Source organism: Ambystoma mexicanum, chromosome 12, assembly GCF_040938575.1.
Source record: "Ambystoma mexicanum isolate Mex_15411 chromosome 12, UKY_AmexF1_1, whole genome shotgun sequence".
In the NCBI taxonomy this organism is placed as follows: Eukaryota; Metazoa; Chordata; class Amphibia; order Caudata; family Ambystomatidae; genus Ambystoma; species Ambystoma mexicanum.
Window position 1 is genome coordinate 445,200,263 of NC_090936.1, and position 13,728 is coordinate 445,213,990.

Sequence of the window (13,728 nt, forward strand, 5' to 3'; positions counted from 1 at the left end):
CTTGGGCCTTAGTTCAATCAAAATTAGACTACTGAAATAACAAGTACACTGCTAACAAACATTATGCTAAATAATAGGTACTCCAGAATAGAGACCCCTCACTGGCCAAAATGATGATAGCAGCCAAAAGACTAAATTTCTTATGTTTAAGGTTTAATTTTTTATTTTATAGGTACAAAGTTCAAAAATACAAAGTTATAATGTAAGAGACTTAAACCAAGACATTAGTCATGCTTGAATTATAAGATGTAAACACCAGGATAAAAATTCAACAAAAAAAATAAAAAAAACACCTATGTAAAACGTATGGTAAGTAGAAGCACATGAAGACCATGCTCATTGTAGTAGTCGGGTAGGGGCACCAGGCAAAGAAAGAGATGTTAACATTAGCCCACATCCATATTAACTGTACATGTCCAGCAATCTGCACTGCACATTAAGCCTACAGGAGCTCAGAACCAACTATATGTCAACCATATCTCAAACAATTGGTCCCTGGCAGAACCCTTTGGTAAGTGGCTACCAATCACCTGATCTAGGCCACCCACCACACAAATAGCATTGGAGACAAAATGCTTGCCAATAAACCACTCGAACTTTGGAACAAATTCCATCATTCACTGATACTTGCTACTAATCATCAAAAGGAAGGCACAACTATTTTGCCAAGTCCTAACCACAGAATTACTTCCCTGACAACCATAATTTGGACTTGTAAGTCTTGTAACCTGGAATTCAACTGGTATGCTGCTGAGAAAAGCTAATTCACTTTCATGTGCGCCCAGTTGCCTCCGGGATAGGTGCGCTCTATAAATGTCAAAATGAATAAATAAACACATAAATGATTTTCTATATCTGATGATACGTGTGATTTATCCCGCTATTCCCTGCCTCCTCCCATGGAAACCATCAGAAGGTGTGACAAAGAAGCGTAATTCAAGCACACTTTAATTTGTCAGGGTGTGGAAAAACAGAAATGCCAATAGTTACTAGGGGTTTCTGTGCAACTAAAAAGGGTGTTCTTATCTCTGAACAATTGAAACAGAAGGGGTAGGGAAAGGACAAACTGTGGTGTATCATCATATCCTCTGGTTCTTAGTTCTAACATAGTCTCAGGGATGCCACAAAGGCCTTGTGGGACACAAAATTGACTGGGCTCATAAATTAAAGTTTGTAGTCTCTACAAGGTAAAAAGGCTGATTTGCCACTTCATCGCCTCCAGCAGCTCTAGGTACAATTCACATTTCTTGAGGGTTTGGAGTGGAGCCAGGAGTTCCCACCACTGACCTCTAGACCCCAAGCCACCTATCCAACTTTAGGGTTGCACCGCCTTTCCTTTTGCCTCTCTGGTATGAACATAACCTTCCTAATATCATCTCAATCCTCCTCACACTGTCTGGTCCTGCCTAGGGCCCATTTGGCCCACTGGATCCTTCCTACTCTTGATTTTCCATCACCATCTCTTCCAGCTGTTATGACCTCCTACTTTGGTTCACCACCTCTTTCTAATTTTGCCACCTACTCTGGACTACTGCTACCTTCTCCTGCTATCAAGATCTCTCCAGACACTCATCCCTTCCTCCTGCTGTTACCCTCGCCTCCAAACTCTTACCGTCTCCTCCTAATATAACCACCTCCTCCGACTTTTGCTACCTCCTCCTGTGATTACCACCTATTCCAGATCTCTGCCATCCCCGCCTGATGTTACTAGCTCCTCCAAACTCTGATCATTTGCTCCAATGATCACCACCCCATCCATATATTCAACACTTCATGACTAACGCTCACTCTCATCTCTAGCACCCTCCACCCCTCCACAGTCATTGTGTCATGTTCTAGACCTCTCCAACTGCTAGCCACAACCTGGTCCAACAACTCACACTTGGCAACTAGGTCTGGCTGTATTCATACTTTGTTCCCTTCTGCCCCTGGATAGTGCATTCACTGAGGGCTGGGATTCACTGTTTTCCTTGAGTACACATGGAGTTGCTTTGCAATCGGGGATTGGACCAAGCTTATAGCTAGCCTGTCCACCATCTTGGATTTTATATACGCTCCCCTGACCCTGACTCGGGCTTTCTGAACTGAACTCAGGGCTGGCCTGTTTCAAGCATGTGAATAACAGGCTACAAATGTGCTGGGTTAGCTTTCCTTACTTTCTAATGTACTGGTAGCATGGGAGTGGGGACTGTGATACTTTGTTTCTCCAGAGTAAGATTCTGTTGTCAGGGAGTACTCGAGGTGTAATGCTGCTTCTTCTATCAGTGTCTCTGCATGTGGGAATCTGCAGGCATGAATGACCATTGGACCAGGGTATTCGTCACATTGCAAGTTGACCTTCAAACATAATTTCTTTGAGGTTCTGGTTTAAATTGAAGCAGTAGCAACATATGCACCACCTTTATCGCATGCACCAATAGGGATTTCATGACAGGAAAAGCCCTCCTTTTCAGTACTGAGATTTTTGGTTTGGCTAGGACAAGCTTTTAGTTTTCTCTGAGGGGGAGCCTTTCCATTAGCCTGCAGATTATTACAACGGTTTATGTAAGGGTTTAAGACTCAGTGTTGGCCTGCTCTAATGGGCCATTAGGGTGGGAGGCACAAGACAACTGGGACTAGCCTGTGGTTATGCAATGTGTCTGTACTTGGCCTCTTATCCGGGTCAAGGGTTAGGTAACCAACAGCTTCTCCCCATAATATCCTAAGTACCAACACATTGATTCGGGGTGGCGTCCGCCCCCTGAGTCCTCTCCCTGGCAGTTCCCAGAGTCAGAGAGGGGACCTTGTCACAGAAATATATCACTCATCATATTTCTTGTACTCAACATATATAGCACACAACATGCTACTTGTCAGCCAAACACAGTCACTGAGATATACCACCCAGCAGGCTTCCTGACATCCAAACACAGTCTCAAGGTTATAGAACCCAACCCACTTCTTAACAACTTGTTCCTCAACACAATATCAGGGATATATTGCCCCACATGCTTCTTGTATCTTAGATGAAGTCTCAGAAATATAGCACCCAACATCCGTCTTTCTACACCCAGGGACAGAGGGCCTACTATTGTAATGTTATCTTCTTTATTTGCCTTACACTTTGTGGTAAATGTTTCCTTGTATATTATTCCTATCTTATACTGCATCCTGCACTCCTGGCTAGCCCAGAATGCGGTGACCTCATTACCTTCCACTGCATGGAATTGTATTGGTTTAACTACAAAGAATGTTTGTCAGTTAGCAGGGAGAACTGGAAGGACTGGCTGCAGTCTTACCTTGGTGCTGTCTACAGAATACACCTTACCTTTTCTGCACCACCTTTTGATTTGTCAGTATTCTACTTTATTATACTGGTGATGAGCTGCGGCAGAGGAGGATGGAGGAATGAACCTACAGAATACAGACAGAAGTAGCTGTCCTGCGGACCAGTTCAGAGTTGCTGGATTCAGTCCTGGGCCTATCTGCACTGTCGGGTGTGCTGTTGGTGACAGTGAGAGGGGCAGGAGGGGCTTGACTCTCAGCGGCCCCTGGAAGAGTGATTTGGGGCAGCCTTGCAGTGTGTGCGAGCAGCTGTACGCATGAGGATTGAGGCCTGGAGAGGCTGGTGTCTCCATGTCTGCCCAGAGCACAGCAAGTAAGGAGCATTGCTGCCAGGATTGGGGGGCAGAGTGAGGCAGCAATGCTTTTTGTGGACGAGAGGTGTCAAGCTGCAGAGTGCTGTGTGCATGGATCCTGTGCAAGCGCCCGTCTCAGGAGTGCAGAGGAAAGAACCCCAGTGCGTCTCCGTGCGTGCAGCCATTTTGGAGCGGCAGTTGGTTGCTGTGGCAACCCACAACAACGTCAGACTTCCAGCACTGTGCTTTTACAGGTGTAACTCTTTGGAGTCATAAACGCATTGGATTACGGCAGCTCTTTGGAGTCACAAACGCAATGGATTACTTAAAGACAAATAAGGAAGGGGCACAGAAGAATACTTTATGTTGAACACATTCAAGCACCAGATAGAGAAATACTTACACTAATATACTTTAAGTTAGATACATTCAAGTACCAGAAAGAAAACTACTTACATTGTTATATTTCTGTGCCAGGCAAAACAGTTGTAGTGCACATCTGACTATACCATGGCAAACATCCCTGGCTCAGCTTTGTTTTTATCTCAGCAAGGTGAACCACTAATAAGGTGAAAGGATTGCAAGGAGGGCTTTCTTAAGTTTGTTTTGGTGGTGTCTGGTACAAATTATGCGGGAGGAGAGGAAGGATGCCTTGCTCTACCAATGTCTGGTAATGCAGGTCAGGAAGTGTTCAAGAGGCTTCCAGAGCCTACTCAGCCCTCGGATGTGACGACATGGAACAGTTTTGACATTAGTATTGCCAAGTTGGATAAAGATTACAAGGTTAGGGAGAACAAGATATTGACAAGATACAATTTTGGGACTCGGGAGCAGAAAAGTGGTGAACATATAGAAGATATTTTTACTGCATTGGGCTTAGCTATCAAATGTCGTTTTGGTCATTGTCGTGATGAACACATTTGGCGCCAACTGATGATCAACTGCTCTGACCACAGAATAAGGCAAGAACTGTGACAGGAGAGGGTGCAAGGAATCGTCATCAAGGGAGCAAGAAGACTAGTGAGAAGAAGAGTGGTGATAGTAGGAGGCCCAACAGCTTTGAGAATACAAAAGAGAATTGGGATGCACACAGACAATGGGGAGACAGAGTGATCTCCCCAGCGATTCGCAACAAAAGGGATGTTTTAGATGCAGTTTTCAACCTTTTGCGAATTCAAGAGAGCGTACTGCAGTGTATGTTGAATGCCGACTGTGTGGTATGAGAGGTCATTTGGCCAAATGTTGCAGGATGTCTGCTAAGTTTGGGAGTGTGCAAGAGAATGATTGTGGGGATTCGGTAAACCTTTGGGGGTGTTAGATTCATCCAAGTGGTGACTGTCATCTCAGGGATGAAACTGAAGAAACCCAGATCGTCGGTCACGATCACTAGAGTTGAGGTATTAATGTTGATCAACAGTTGAGCCGATTATAACTTAATAGGAAAAGACACTTGGGATGTGAAGTTTGCCCACTGTCTTCATAAAGAAGCTAATGTTAAGGCCAATGGAGACAATCCCAATCATATAATTGGAGAGATGCATGTTGAATTGGGGTTTCAAGGGAGACTTACTATGAGCAAAGTTGTTGTGAGCAGTGTTGGTGGGGACTTGCTTTCATGGAGCAGTGAAGCAACGTTGGGGATCAAACCTGATTCCAACACTAAGCAACCTGTGTATACGTCAATGGTAGAAGCAACAGAGTCTGAGGGAAATATGTCTGATACCAAGGAAGTGTCTTGCAGTGCCAAGGGAGGTGGTGTATCATCATGGGACCCATGGATATTTGAGAATAAGGTGGGTTGTTTGACAAAATTCATGCTCAAGATTAAACTTAGGCAAGATGCTGTTCCGGTGGTCGCAGAATTGAGGGTTGTACCTTTGGCATTGTGGAAGGAAGTGAAAGGTGAGCTTGAACGCATGGTAGGTGAAGGAGTAACTGTGCCGACGGAGGTGTCAGAGTGGGTAAGTAGTGTTGAGGAAGGCCAATGGAGCAGCGAGGCTATGCATCGACTTGGAGTTAAACAGGAATGTCATTGCCGAAAGGTTTCCACTGCCCAAGATTGATGAATTGATCTTGGATATGTCTGGGGCCAGGATATTCTCCTTGCTTGATTTGAAGTTGCTGTGTCACCAAATTCCATTGCATCCTGACTCGTGTGATTTGACTGCATTCATTACCCATGTCGGCATGTTTAGGTGTGTGCGCATGCCTTTCGGGCTTGTGCCAGCAGCCAGTGTCTTTCAAAGAGCAACACACACCTTACTTGGTGGTATTCCCATCGTTAAGTTCTACCATGACGACATTTTGATTTGGGGGTGTGATATGGAGAATCATGATCACAGGCTGCGCATCGTCCTTGAGAAGTTGGATGAGAATGGACTCACTTTGGAGTTCGAAAAGTGTAACTTTAGGAAGAATGAGGTTGAGTGGCTTGGTTGCAATTTGTTGGGTGCATGTATTAAGCCCAAGACCAGCACAGTTAAGGCGATTGTGGCGATGCCTGCTCAGCGAACTAAAATGGAAGTCTCATCATTTCTGGGGCTAGTTGAGTACTATGCAAAGTTTATTAAGGGCTTGGCAAGTAAAGCAGGTGAGCTCCCTAAACTAACGAGGAAAGGGGTTACATTTGAGTGGTCTCAGGAACATGAAGACAAATTCAGATGTGTCAAGGATTGCATTGTGACAGCACCAGTACTCAGTGGTTTCAAAGATAATCTCAAGACCATAGTTTATACTGATGCGAGTGACTCAGGCCAAGGCGCCATTTTGCTGCAGGAGGATGTCGATGGAGACGGGTATACAACATCGTTTGCATCCAGGACACTGAAAGATGTGGCGAGGAGATACTCTGTGATTGAGTAGGAGGCGTTGGCTGTGTTATGGGCCATTGCAAAATTTAGAGTGTATCTTAATGGCAGGACATTCATGGTGAGGACAGATCACAATCCTCTTGTCAACATATTCAATAAGGGAGGTTTAGATGGCTACAAGCGCATTGTGAAGGTGTTGACAAGAGTTCAGGGATTGGATTTTGTGGTCGAACATGTGGAAAGGAAAACAAATGTGGTTGCTGATGCGCTTTCACACAGTGCAGTTATGGGAGAAGACTCTGGTGGTGATGATAGGTTTGATGATGATGCTAGAGATTTCTTTAATGTCGATGAGTGCTTTGCAGAGGACAAATGGGCCAAGGCATGTTAGGAGGATGAGGTGTACCAGTATGTCAAACATCGCGTCAAGGAGAAGATGCATGGCGGGCGACGGTCAGTATGTCTGTTGTAAACAAATGTAAGCGCATTACCGATGAATTATGTGTGCAAGGAGAGTTGATACGCAGAGGTGAGCGTTTACTGGTGCCAGAAGGCATGAGGGATGCTGTGATAGAGTTAGGTCACAGAGGTCACATCGGTATTTGTAGAACTAAGTTGGTCATAAGAGCTTATTTTTAATGGCCACAGATGGATGTTGACATAGAATGGCAGGTCAGAGACTGTGAAATCTGTAAAGAAAGTGACATGGTGTTGAAAACAAGGGTGCCTCCCATGGTTGTGGCAACCGTGCCGCATGTTCCATGGGAAGTCATCGCCATAGACTTATTAGGCCCTTTGAATCTTCCAAGAGTAAGGGACACTTATGTCATTGTGGTTGTTGACATGTTATCCAAATGGCCCAAGGTGGGGTTTTTGAAGCAGATCACCACTGCCAATGTGATTGCGTTTTTGGAAAGTTTGTTTTTGCGGGAGGGCTTTCCTTCCAAGATTGTCAGTGACAATGGAACTCAATGGAATTTTAGAAGTGGCTGAAGGCTTTGGGGATTGAGCATAGAAGAACCTCTTTGTATCATCCTCAAAGTAACGGATTTGTTGAAAGATTTAATCGAACCAGCATGGATGGGTTGATGTTCGCTGTTGACAATAATGAGAACTGGAAGGATGCTTTGTTACAGAGGGTCTTCCAGTATAAAGTCACCCTGCATGCCACAACAGGAGTCTCTCAGTTTGAGCTTTTCAAGGGGCGAAAACCTAACACACTTTTAACCCCTGGATGGCTTGGTAAGTCAAGCTTAGCACAGTTAGATTCTGTGAAAATAAGAGAACGAATTGTTAGGTGTGTGGAGCTGGCGAAGGAGAGGTACGACCGGAAACAAGGTTGTTCACGCGCAGCATTTGCGAGGCGTGCTGTGGTGAAAGTGTTATTGCAGAGAAAGGGAAGGAAGTATGATGTGAGATATTCCATGGGGGCAAGTGGTTGAGAGAGACCATGGCAATGTAGTGAGAGTGTTCGATGCGAAGGTCTGGAATAAGGAAAGAGTGGCACTGTTTAAGTACGTTTTGGTTATAATGCTAGTTGCCACCCCATACACTGTATAATATGTTCCTAATCAATTAAAATTATATTAATGAGGAAAGAAGGTGTGTTGTAATGTTATCTTCGTTCTTTGCCTTACAGTTTGTGTTAAATGTTTCCTTATATAGTTCCTTTCTCATACTGCATTGCCCACTCCTGCCTAGCCCAGAATGCAGTGACCTCATTACCTTCCACTGCATGGAATTGTATTGCTTTAACTACAAAGAATGCTTACGGTATGTCAGTTAGCAGGGAGAACTGGAAGGAGTGGCCGCAGTCCTACCTTGGTGCTGTCTAAAGAATAAACCTTACCTTTTCTGCATCACCTTTTGATGTTTCGGTATTATACTTCCTTATACCTCAACCCTTATCAGGGATATAATGGAAAGTTTTCTTCAGGGATTTAGTGTACAGTTCACCTTTAGTGATAGTGCCAATTTCATCATATATATATATATATATATATATATATATATATATTATGGATATAGCGCTTTGCTCTCTCCAACAACCAGCCTCAAAATCTCACCCCAGGGTTGGTTTTCTTCCCCCGGACAATGCTTCAATCTGCTGCCTCATTCTTCTCAGCTCTTGCAGCTCCTGCTGTTCAGAGAACTGCTGTGGGATGTTTCCTCAAGGGAATATACACTGGAACTGGTGAGACGGTTTGTGTGAACAAGCACTGCTCTCTGGCCTTCTGGAGTCTGTTTCTCTTAAGCTGTTATACCGAGACCAGCACGGTAAACATCAGTAAGTCATTATCTCTCCCAGTCATTGGCAAACTGTGGTTCGGCATTATAAAATCTACAAATGATAAAGATAAATATTTGTATGTTCAATTGGTATGGTACAGTTGTGTAGAGGCGCGTTATAAATGCCATATCAGATCATATCCTATCGTATGCTTTCGGTTCTTACATCAGACTTCTCATTCATAATACATATCTTTGCAAATAAACTTGGGTTCACAAAACAGTTGGGTAGGTGAGATTAATGGGCACATATAAGCACAAACAAGAGACCACAACAAGATATGTCAAGTAATGAGGGAGCAGTAGGTCACCAGTACAACATATGTCAGGAACATTTATTGACGTTTGACAGTTTATCTGAACAGGGTAGTTCTCAAGAGATTTCTTAATAGCTGGTAGTTTGGTTTTCTTCTCAACAGGGCATGTTCCAGAGGCAGTGGACCTGCTCTTCACAGAATCTGGCTCAATAAATCTCTTACATTTTGACTGACAGATTGTCAGTGGTTAAAAGGTTAGGAGACCAATCAGAGGTTCCCCAGGGGGGCCAGTTTCTGTAGGCAGTGTATCCCCTTTCCTCAGATGCCTTATGCACAGTTTACTCCACCACTGCCAGTAGAGAGGCTTTGAGATCGGTTCCGAGTTGTCTTTTTTCCCATATTAAGGCAGAGTCCAGACATCTGCTTTTGTATTCTTTGCAACCTACTGATAAGTGTGTTAGAATGTCCTGCACCTTTAGAAACCATCATTAGTAGCAAAATATGTAACAAATAATTTCCTTCTTTCCCTTTGCCTTCTCCTAGCGCCTGGTCTCCATGAACATGCCCCTGAACAGCGATGGGACGGTGATGTTCAACGCCACCCTCTTTGCCCTTGTCCGGACAGCTCTGCGAATCAAAACAGATGGTAAGGGGCCAAGCAATTGCTTGCAGGTAACCCATTAATATCCTGGAAGCATGATTCAGGCAGTGATTTGGGGTCTATTATAGGTTGCAGACTTTTTCAGTAGAAGAGTGCTTGTAAACACAGACTTCAGGTAGCTGCATAACACTCAATCTAAAGAAACAACTAATTCACTTTTTTGGCTTAGGTTGTGCCTATGAAGATCTCTCCTGAGTTAGTTACCATATCATCAGCATGTTGTCAGCGGCTGTGTTCTTACTGGTAAACTCCCCAAACTATAAAGTGAACTATAACAGTGTTGAAATCTACACAAAGAAATAACATGTACTTAATAGCATTGAGCTACACAGATATCTTTTTAATGAATTAACAGTTCCCAAATATTCTGCACATTTCTTTTCCATGTTTTAAGCGCACAAAACTCATCCACAATTGATTTTGCTCACTAATCCATTCAATACCAAACCACCGGGCATTCACTTATTAACACACACACTCAAATACTTACTCCCTGATTCACACTCTCAAGGTCCTGTCTTCACAACTCCACTGGGAGCCCAGAAAGGAATCTGGCAGGATGGGATGGCTGCCATCCAAGCACTACACTAATGCACTAACCTTGGAGCCTACCTGAAGAACAGAGTGCTTGCGGCCATTGCATGACTTTTAGCCTTCTCAAGGGAATACAACACTGTGCCCCAGCACTGGCCCTGTAGTGCACCGATGCACACTCTGTTTACTGTGGCTTACCAAGCTATACCCTTAACTGGCACTGCAGCATGCTGCTGTGGCTCAAAAGACTTAGAAGCATCAACATGGCACCATATAGAACACCAAAACCAACAGAAAAATCCTCATTGACTAAGGATCCCCACTCACGTTCACTTCTACATTCCATTGAAACACACACCCTCAGTCACTCATTCACTTTCATATAAATCACTGATACACAGCTGACTCATTCATTCACAAGTCCACAGACTAAGTTACACAAATATTTAATTATTAATCTGCGATTCATTTGCAGAATGTTTTTTATCACATTTCCTGGTCCCTTTCATTCACACATTCGATCAAGTATTGTTTTGTTCACAAGCGTAGTCACTCACTATTTTGTCAATTCATTCACCTAGACATTGTTTTGCTCCCATGAATGGGCACTCCCTCATTTATCTGCGTTTTAACGCAGCACGCTACTCAAATGAGTAGTCAGTCTCTCATGCATTCATATGTGTTTATATTCAAATGAGCAGTCACGCATTCATTTACAGACATGGATTTGCTGACATGTTATATGAGTGGCAACTACCTCATTTACCTACACATTTACTCACAAGTAGCTTCTACGTCTCAGTATTCACATATTCAATAATTGTTTGAAATACATAGATTGTAACTCACTCCTTTACCCATGCATTCTCTAGCACACTGGTTTACTTCCATGAATACGCATACCATCATTTATCCTCACATGCACTCATGTAATCTTTAACCGAAATGTGTAATCAGTCATGTATTAGCTCCATAATCACCCGGAAATAACCAGTCATTTACCTGGTAACACAAGAACCTAATAAGATTAGTTTGCTCTCACATATCCACAGTCGCATCACTCAAGTAAAATGTCAATCCTTGGTTACTCAGGTTTATACACACAATTGTTCACATTCACTCACACATTCACAAATACCAAACTCATTTTTGAACATTAACCCTCACTGCTTCTTATATGTAAGTCTCAGGCACAGACTTTATCTACATATATAAACACACTTTTAAAGTAATCACATATACATTCTGAGAGCAAAATCGTGTTCACAAATACGTGCACCGATCACTGAATCTATATGTCATGTACGTCTGTGGTTGACAATTTTTGCAACTATCCACCCATGTGTGTGCATACTTCCTATCCATAGAGACTGGAATACAATTATTATTTGTCTGAATGTTCTCTCTATGTGTCTGCTGAAAGGCAGTGATAAATGGGGCGAGAGAGGAGACACAGTCTTTGATGATCTGAGCGGGGCAGGCGTCGCCTTTACAATTAGACGGCTTGATGGATTATATTGAAGGGCAATGATTTCTGGTTCACTCATATCCTTGAATTCAAACACCGGGGATTGGCTAGGATGGGTAACTGCTTCCAAAGTGATCCAGATTATGCAAGGAACTACTAAATTGAGCTTTCTTCCTTCTTTGAAACTAGGATTCTAAGTTCACAGGCAAAATCTACAGGGTTGCCACTAGGGCATTGAGGGGATTCGATCATGGGTGGGAATGTTTGCTCTGCTGTATTTGGTATCTGTAGGACAGTGCAACAGTGGGAAGTACAGACATTATAAATGACAGAGTAACTTTCTCTGTTTGGCCAGTCCCATTAGGACAAATCTAGCTATATATGTACTACGAGCGTTCATGGGCGATCAATGGGTGGCCCACTACCGGTGCACAGGAAAATGGGTTCACAAAGCAAATCGACTTTAGGAGATAGTGTTTAGGATGAAAGGCAAATGCAGGCCCTTTCACAACACCCTATTTGCCATATATACTGAACATCCACCTCCAGAATATTCCCCTGAAGAATGCCCTTAACTTGATGAGAACAAGCTTGAAGGAAAGAAGCGTGTTGGGATATAAGTACCTTGATCAATAATACAAGGCTAATCATTTAAACGAAATGTAATGATTGATTCATCTTTCTGTTTTTCATCACTAAAATTGTTATGTATAGTAATGTATTGAGGCTCTGATTGAATGAATTGTTAGTTAATTGATTGTGAAGGAATATGGTATTTGTATTATCGCCCTGCTAGGCTTAGTTATCTGTGGAAACACCTAGAGGTTTTAGAGTTTGCACATAAGTAATGTTTTAAGAATTGTATATTATTCTTCTATATAAATAATTTTGTATTGAATTTTCTTCACCACATTACAAAGAGATCGTTTCCTGTATATTAGAGTATATGCATTCTGTCCCTATATACCTACTTCTCTTGTTTACGTAACCAGGATTGACCATAATGTATGATACCCTGGTGTCTCCCATAAATACTTAATTCCTTTCACATTCCCTCCATTTCCTGTTCAGAAAAAGTATATGTTATGACTGATTCCAAGTTTTTCTATGTGCTTTGTGGACAGGTAATCTAGAGCAGGCCAATGAGGAGCTGCGAGCTATTGTCAAGAAGATATGGAAGCGCACCAGCATGAAGTTGTTGGACCAGGTGGTGCCGCCTGCTGGTGGTGAGTTCAAAGCAGACCTCTGTGTAACTCCCAGCACTTACATAACCTTATATGTGACCTCACTTCTGCTCTTGGGGTAGAATAGACAGTGATCATTGTGGTACAGGAGAAGGGACTATCTTGGGTCTTATGTTATGGTACAAGTTGGGCAGTATGAAAAGATAATAGGGTATTCTCGTACTTTGAAATACTTTGTCTTCCTACTAGTTGCAGCCAGGCAAGGTGAGCTTTCTAAACATTGTCAAAGCTGACAGCTAGTAAGAAATAGGGGGTTCAGGATATCATCTGGAATATTTTAGGTGTAAAACTAAAGTTATATGAGGATATGTCAAGAATAAATAATTTAAGCATGTATTGACGGGATGGAATTAGCCAGAGAGAACATATTTCACAGGCATAATGTCTAAACCTGTGGGACTCAGACAGTGCATATGTGACATGGATAGACTAAACCTCATAATTATGAAAAACGTGTTAATCTAATTCTAGACAAGGAGGTGGATCTGTGTGCAGTGTAGTTTCACTTTTTTTGAAGAATGTTTTCCCAGTGGATAAGCAATTTCCATTGAAACATTCCCTTGAAACAATCTGTTTAAGGCTTTGATGGAATACAATCAAGTTTGTTAAAAATCATATCCCCAATTACATCCGAACAACTCACCTTCTTTGGTATTGTTAGCTGAGCTTACAATAAAGTACACTAAGAATGTGGCTAGTAAAGTATATTTCTTGTACTAACGGCATTAGTATTGATTAAATACATAACCAAGACAATTTAAGTAAAACTAACCCTAGATTTTGTTGAGAGATTGCACTTACTAAGGGGGTAGATGTTCTGGGAACTGCTATGATTTTGTGAAGGAATA

The 13,728-nt window shown here is 42.6% G+C and overlaps 1 protein-coding gene across 8 annotated transcripts in view; it reads left to right on the forward strand.

Moving 5' to 3' along the window:
• CACNA1C (calcium voltage-gated channel subunit alpha1 C) overlaps window positions 1–13,728 on the forward strand; it is a 2,322,072-nt gene that overhangs the window by 2,091,425 nt on the left and 216,919 nt on the right. For all 8 annotated transcript variants that reach the window (XM_069628642.1, XM_069628646.1, XM_069628641.1 and 5 more), the window contains exons 38-39: window positions 9,517–9,619; window positions 12,761–12,862. In XM_069628642.1, the coding sequence (XP_069484743.1) occupies window positions 9,517–9,619; window positions 12,761–12,862 (205 nt within the window). The remainder of the gene's footprint in view (window positions 1–9,516; window positions 9,620–12,760; window positions 12,863–13,728) is intronic.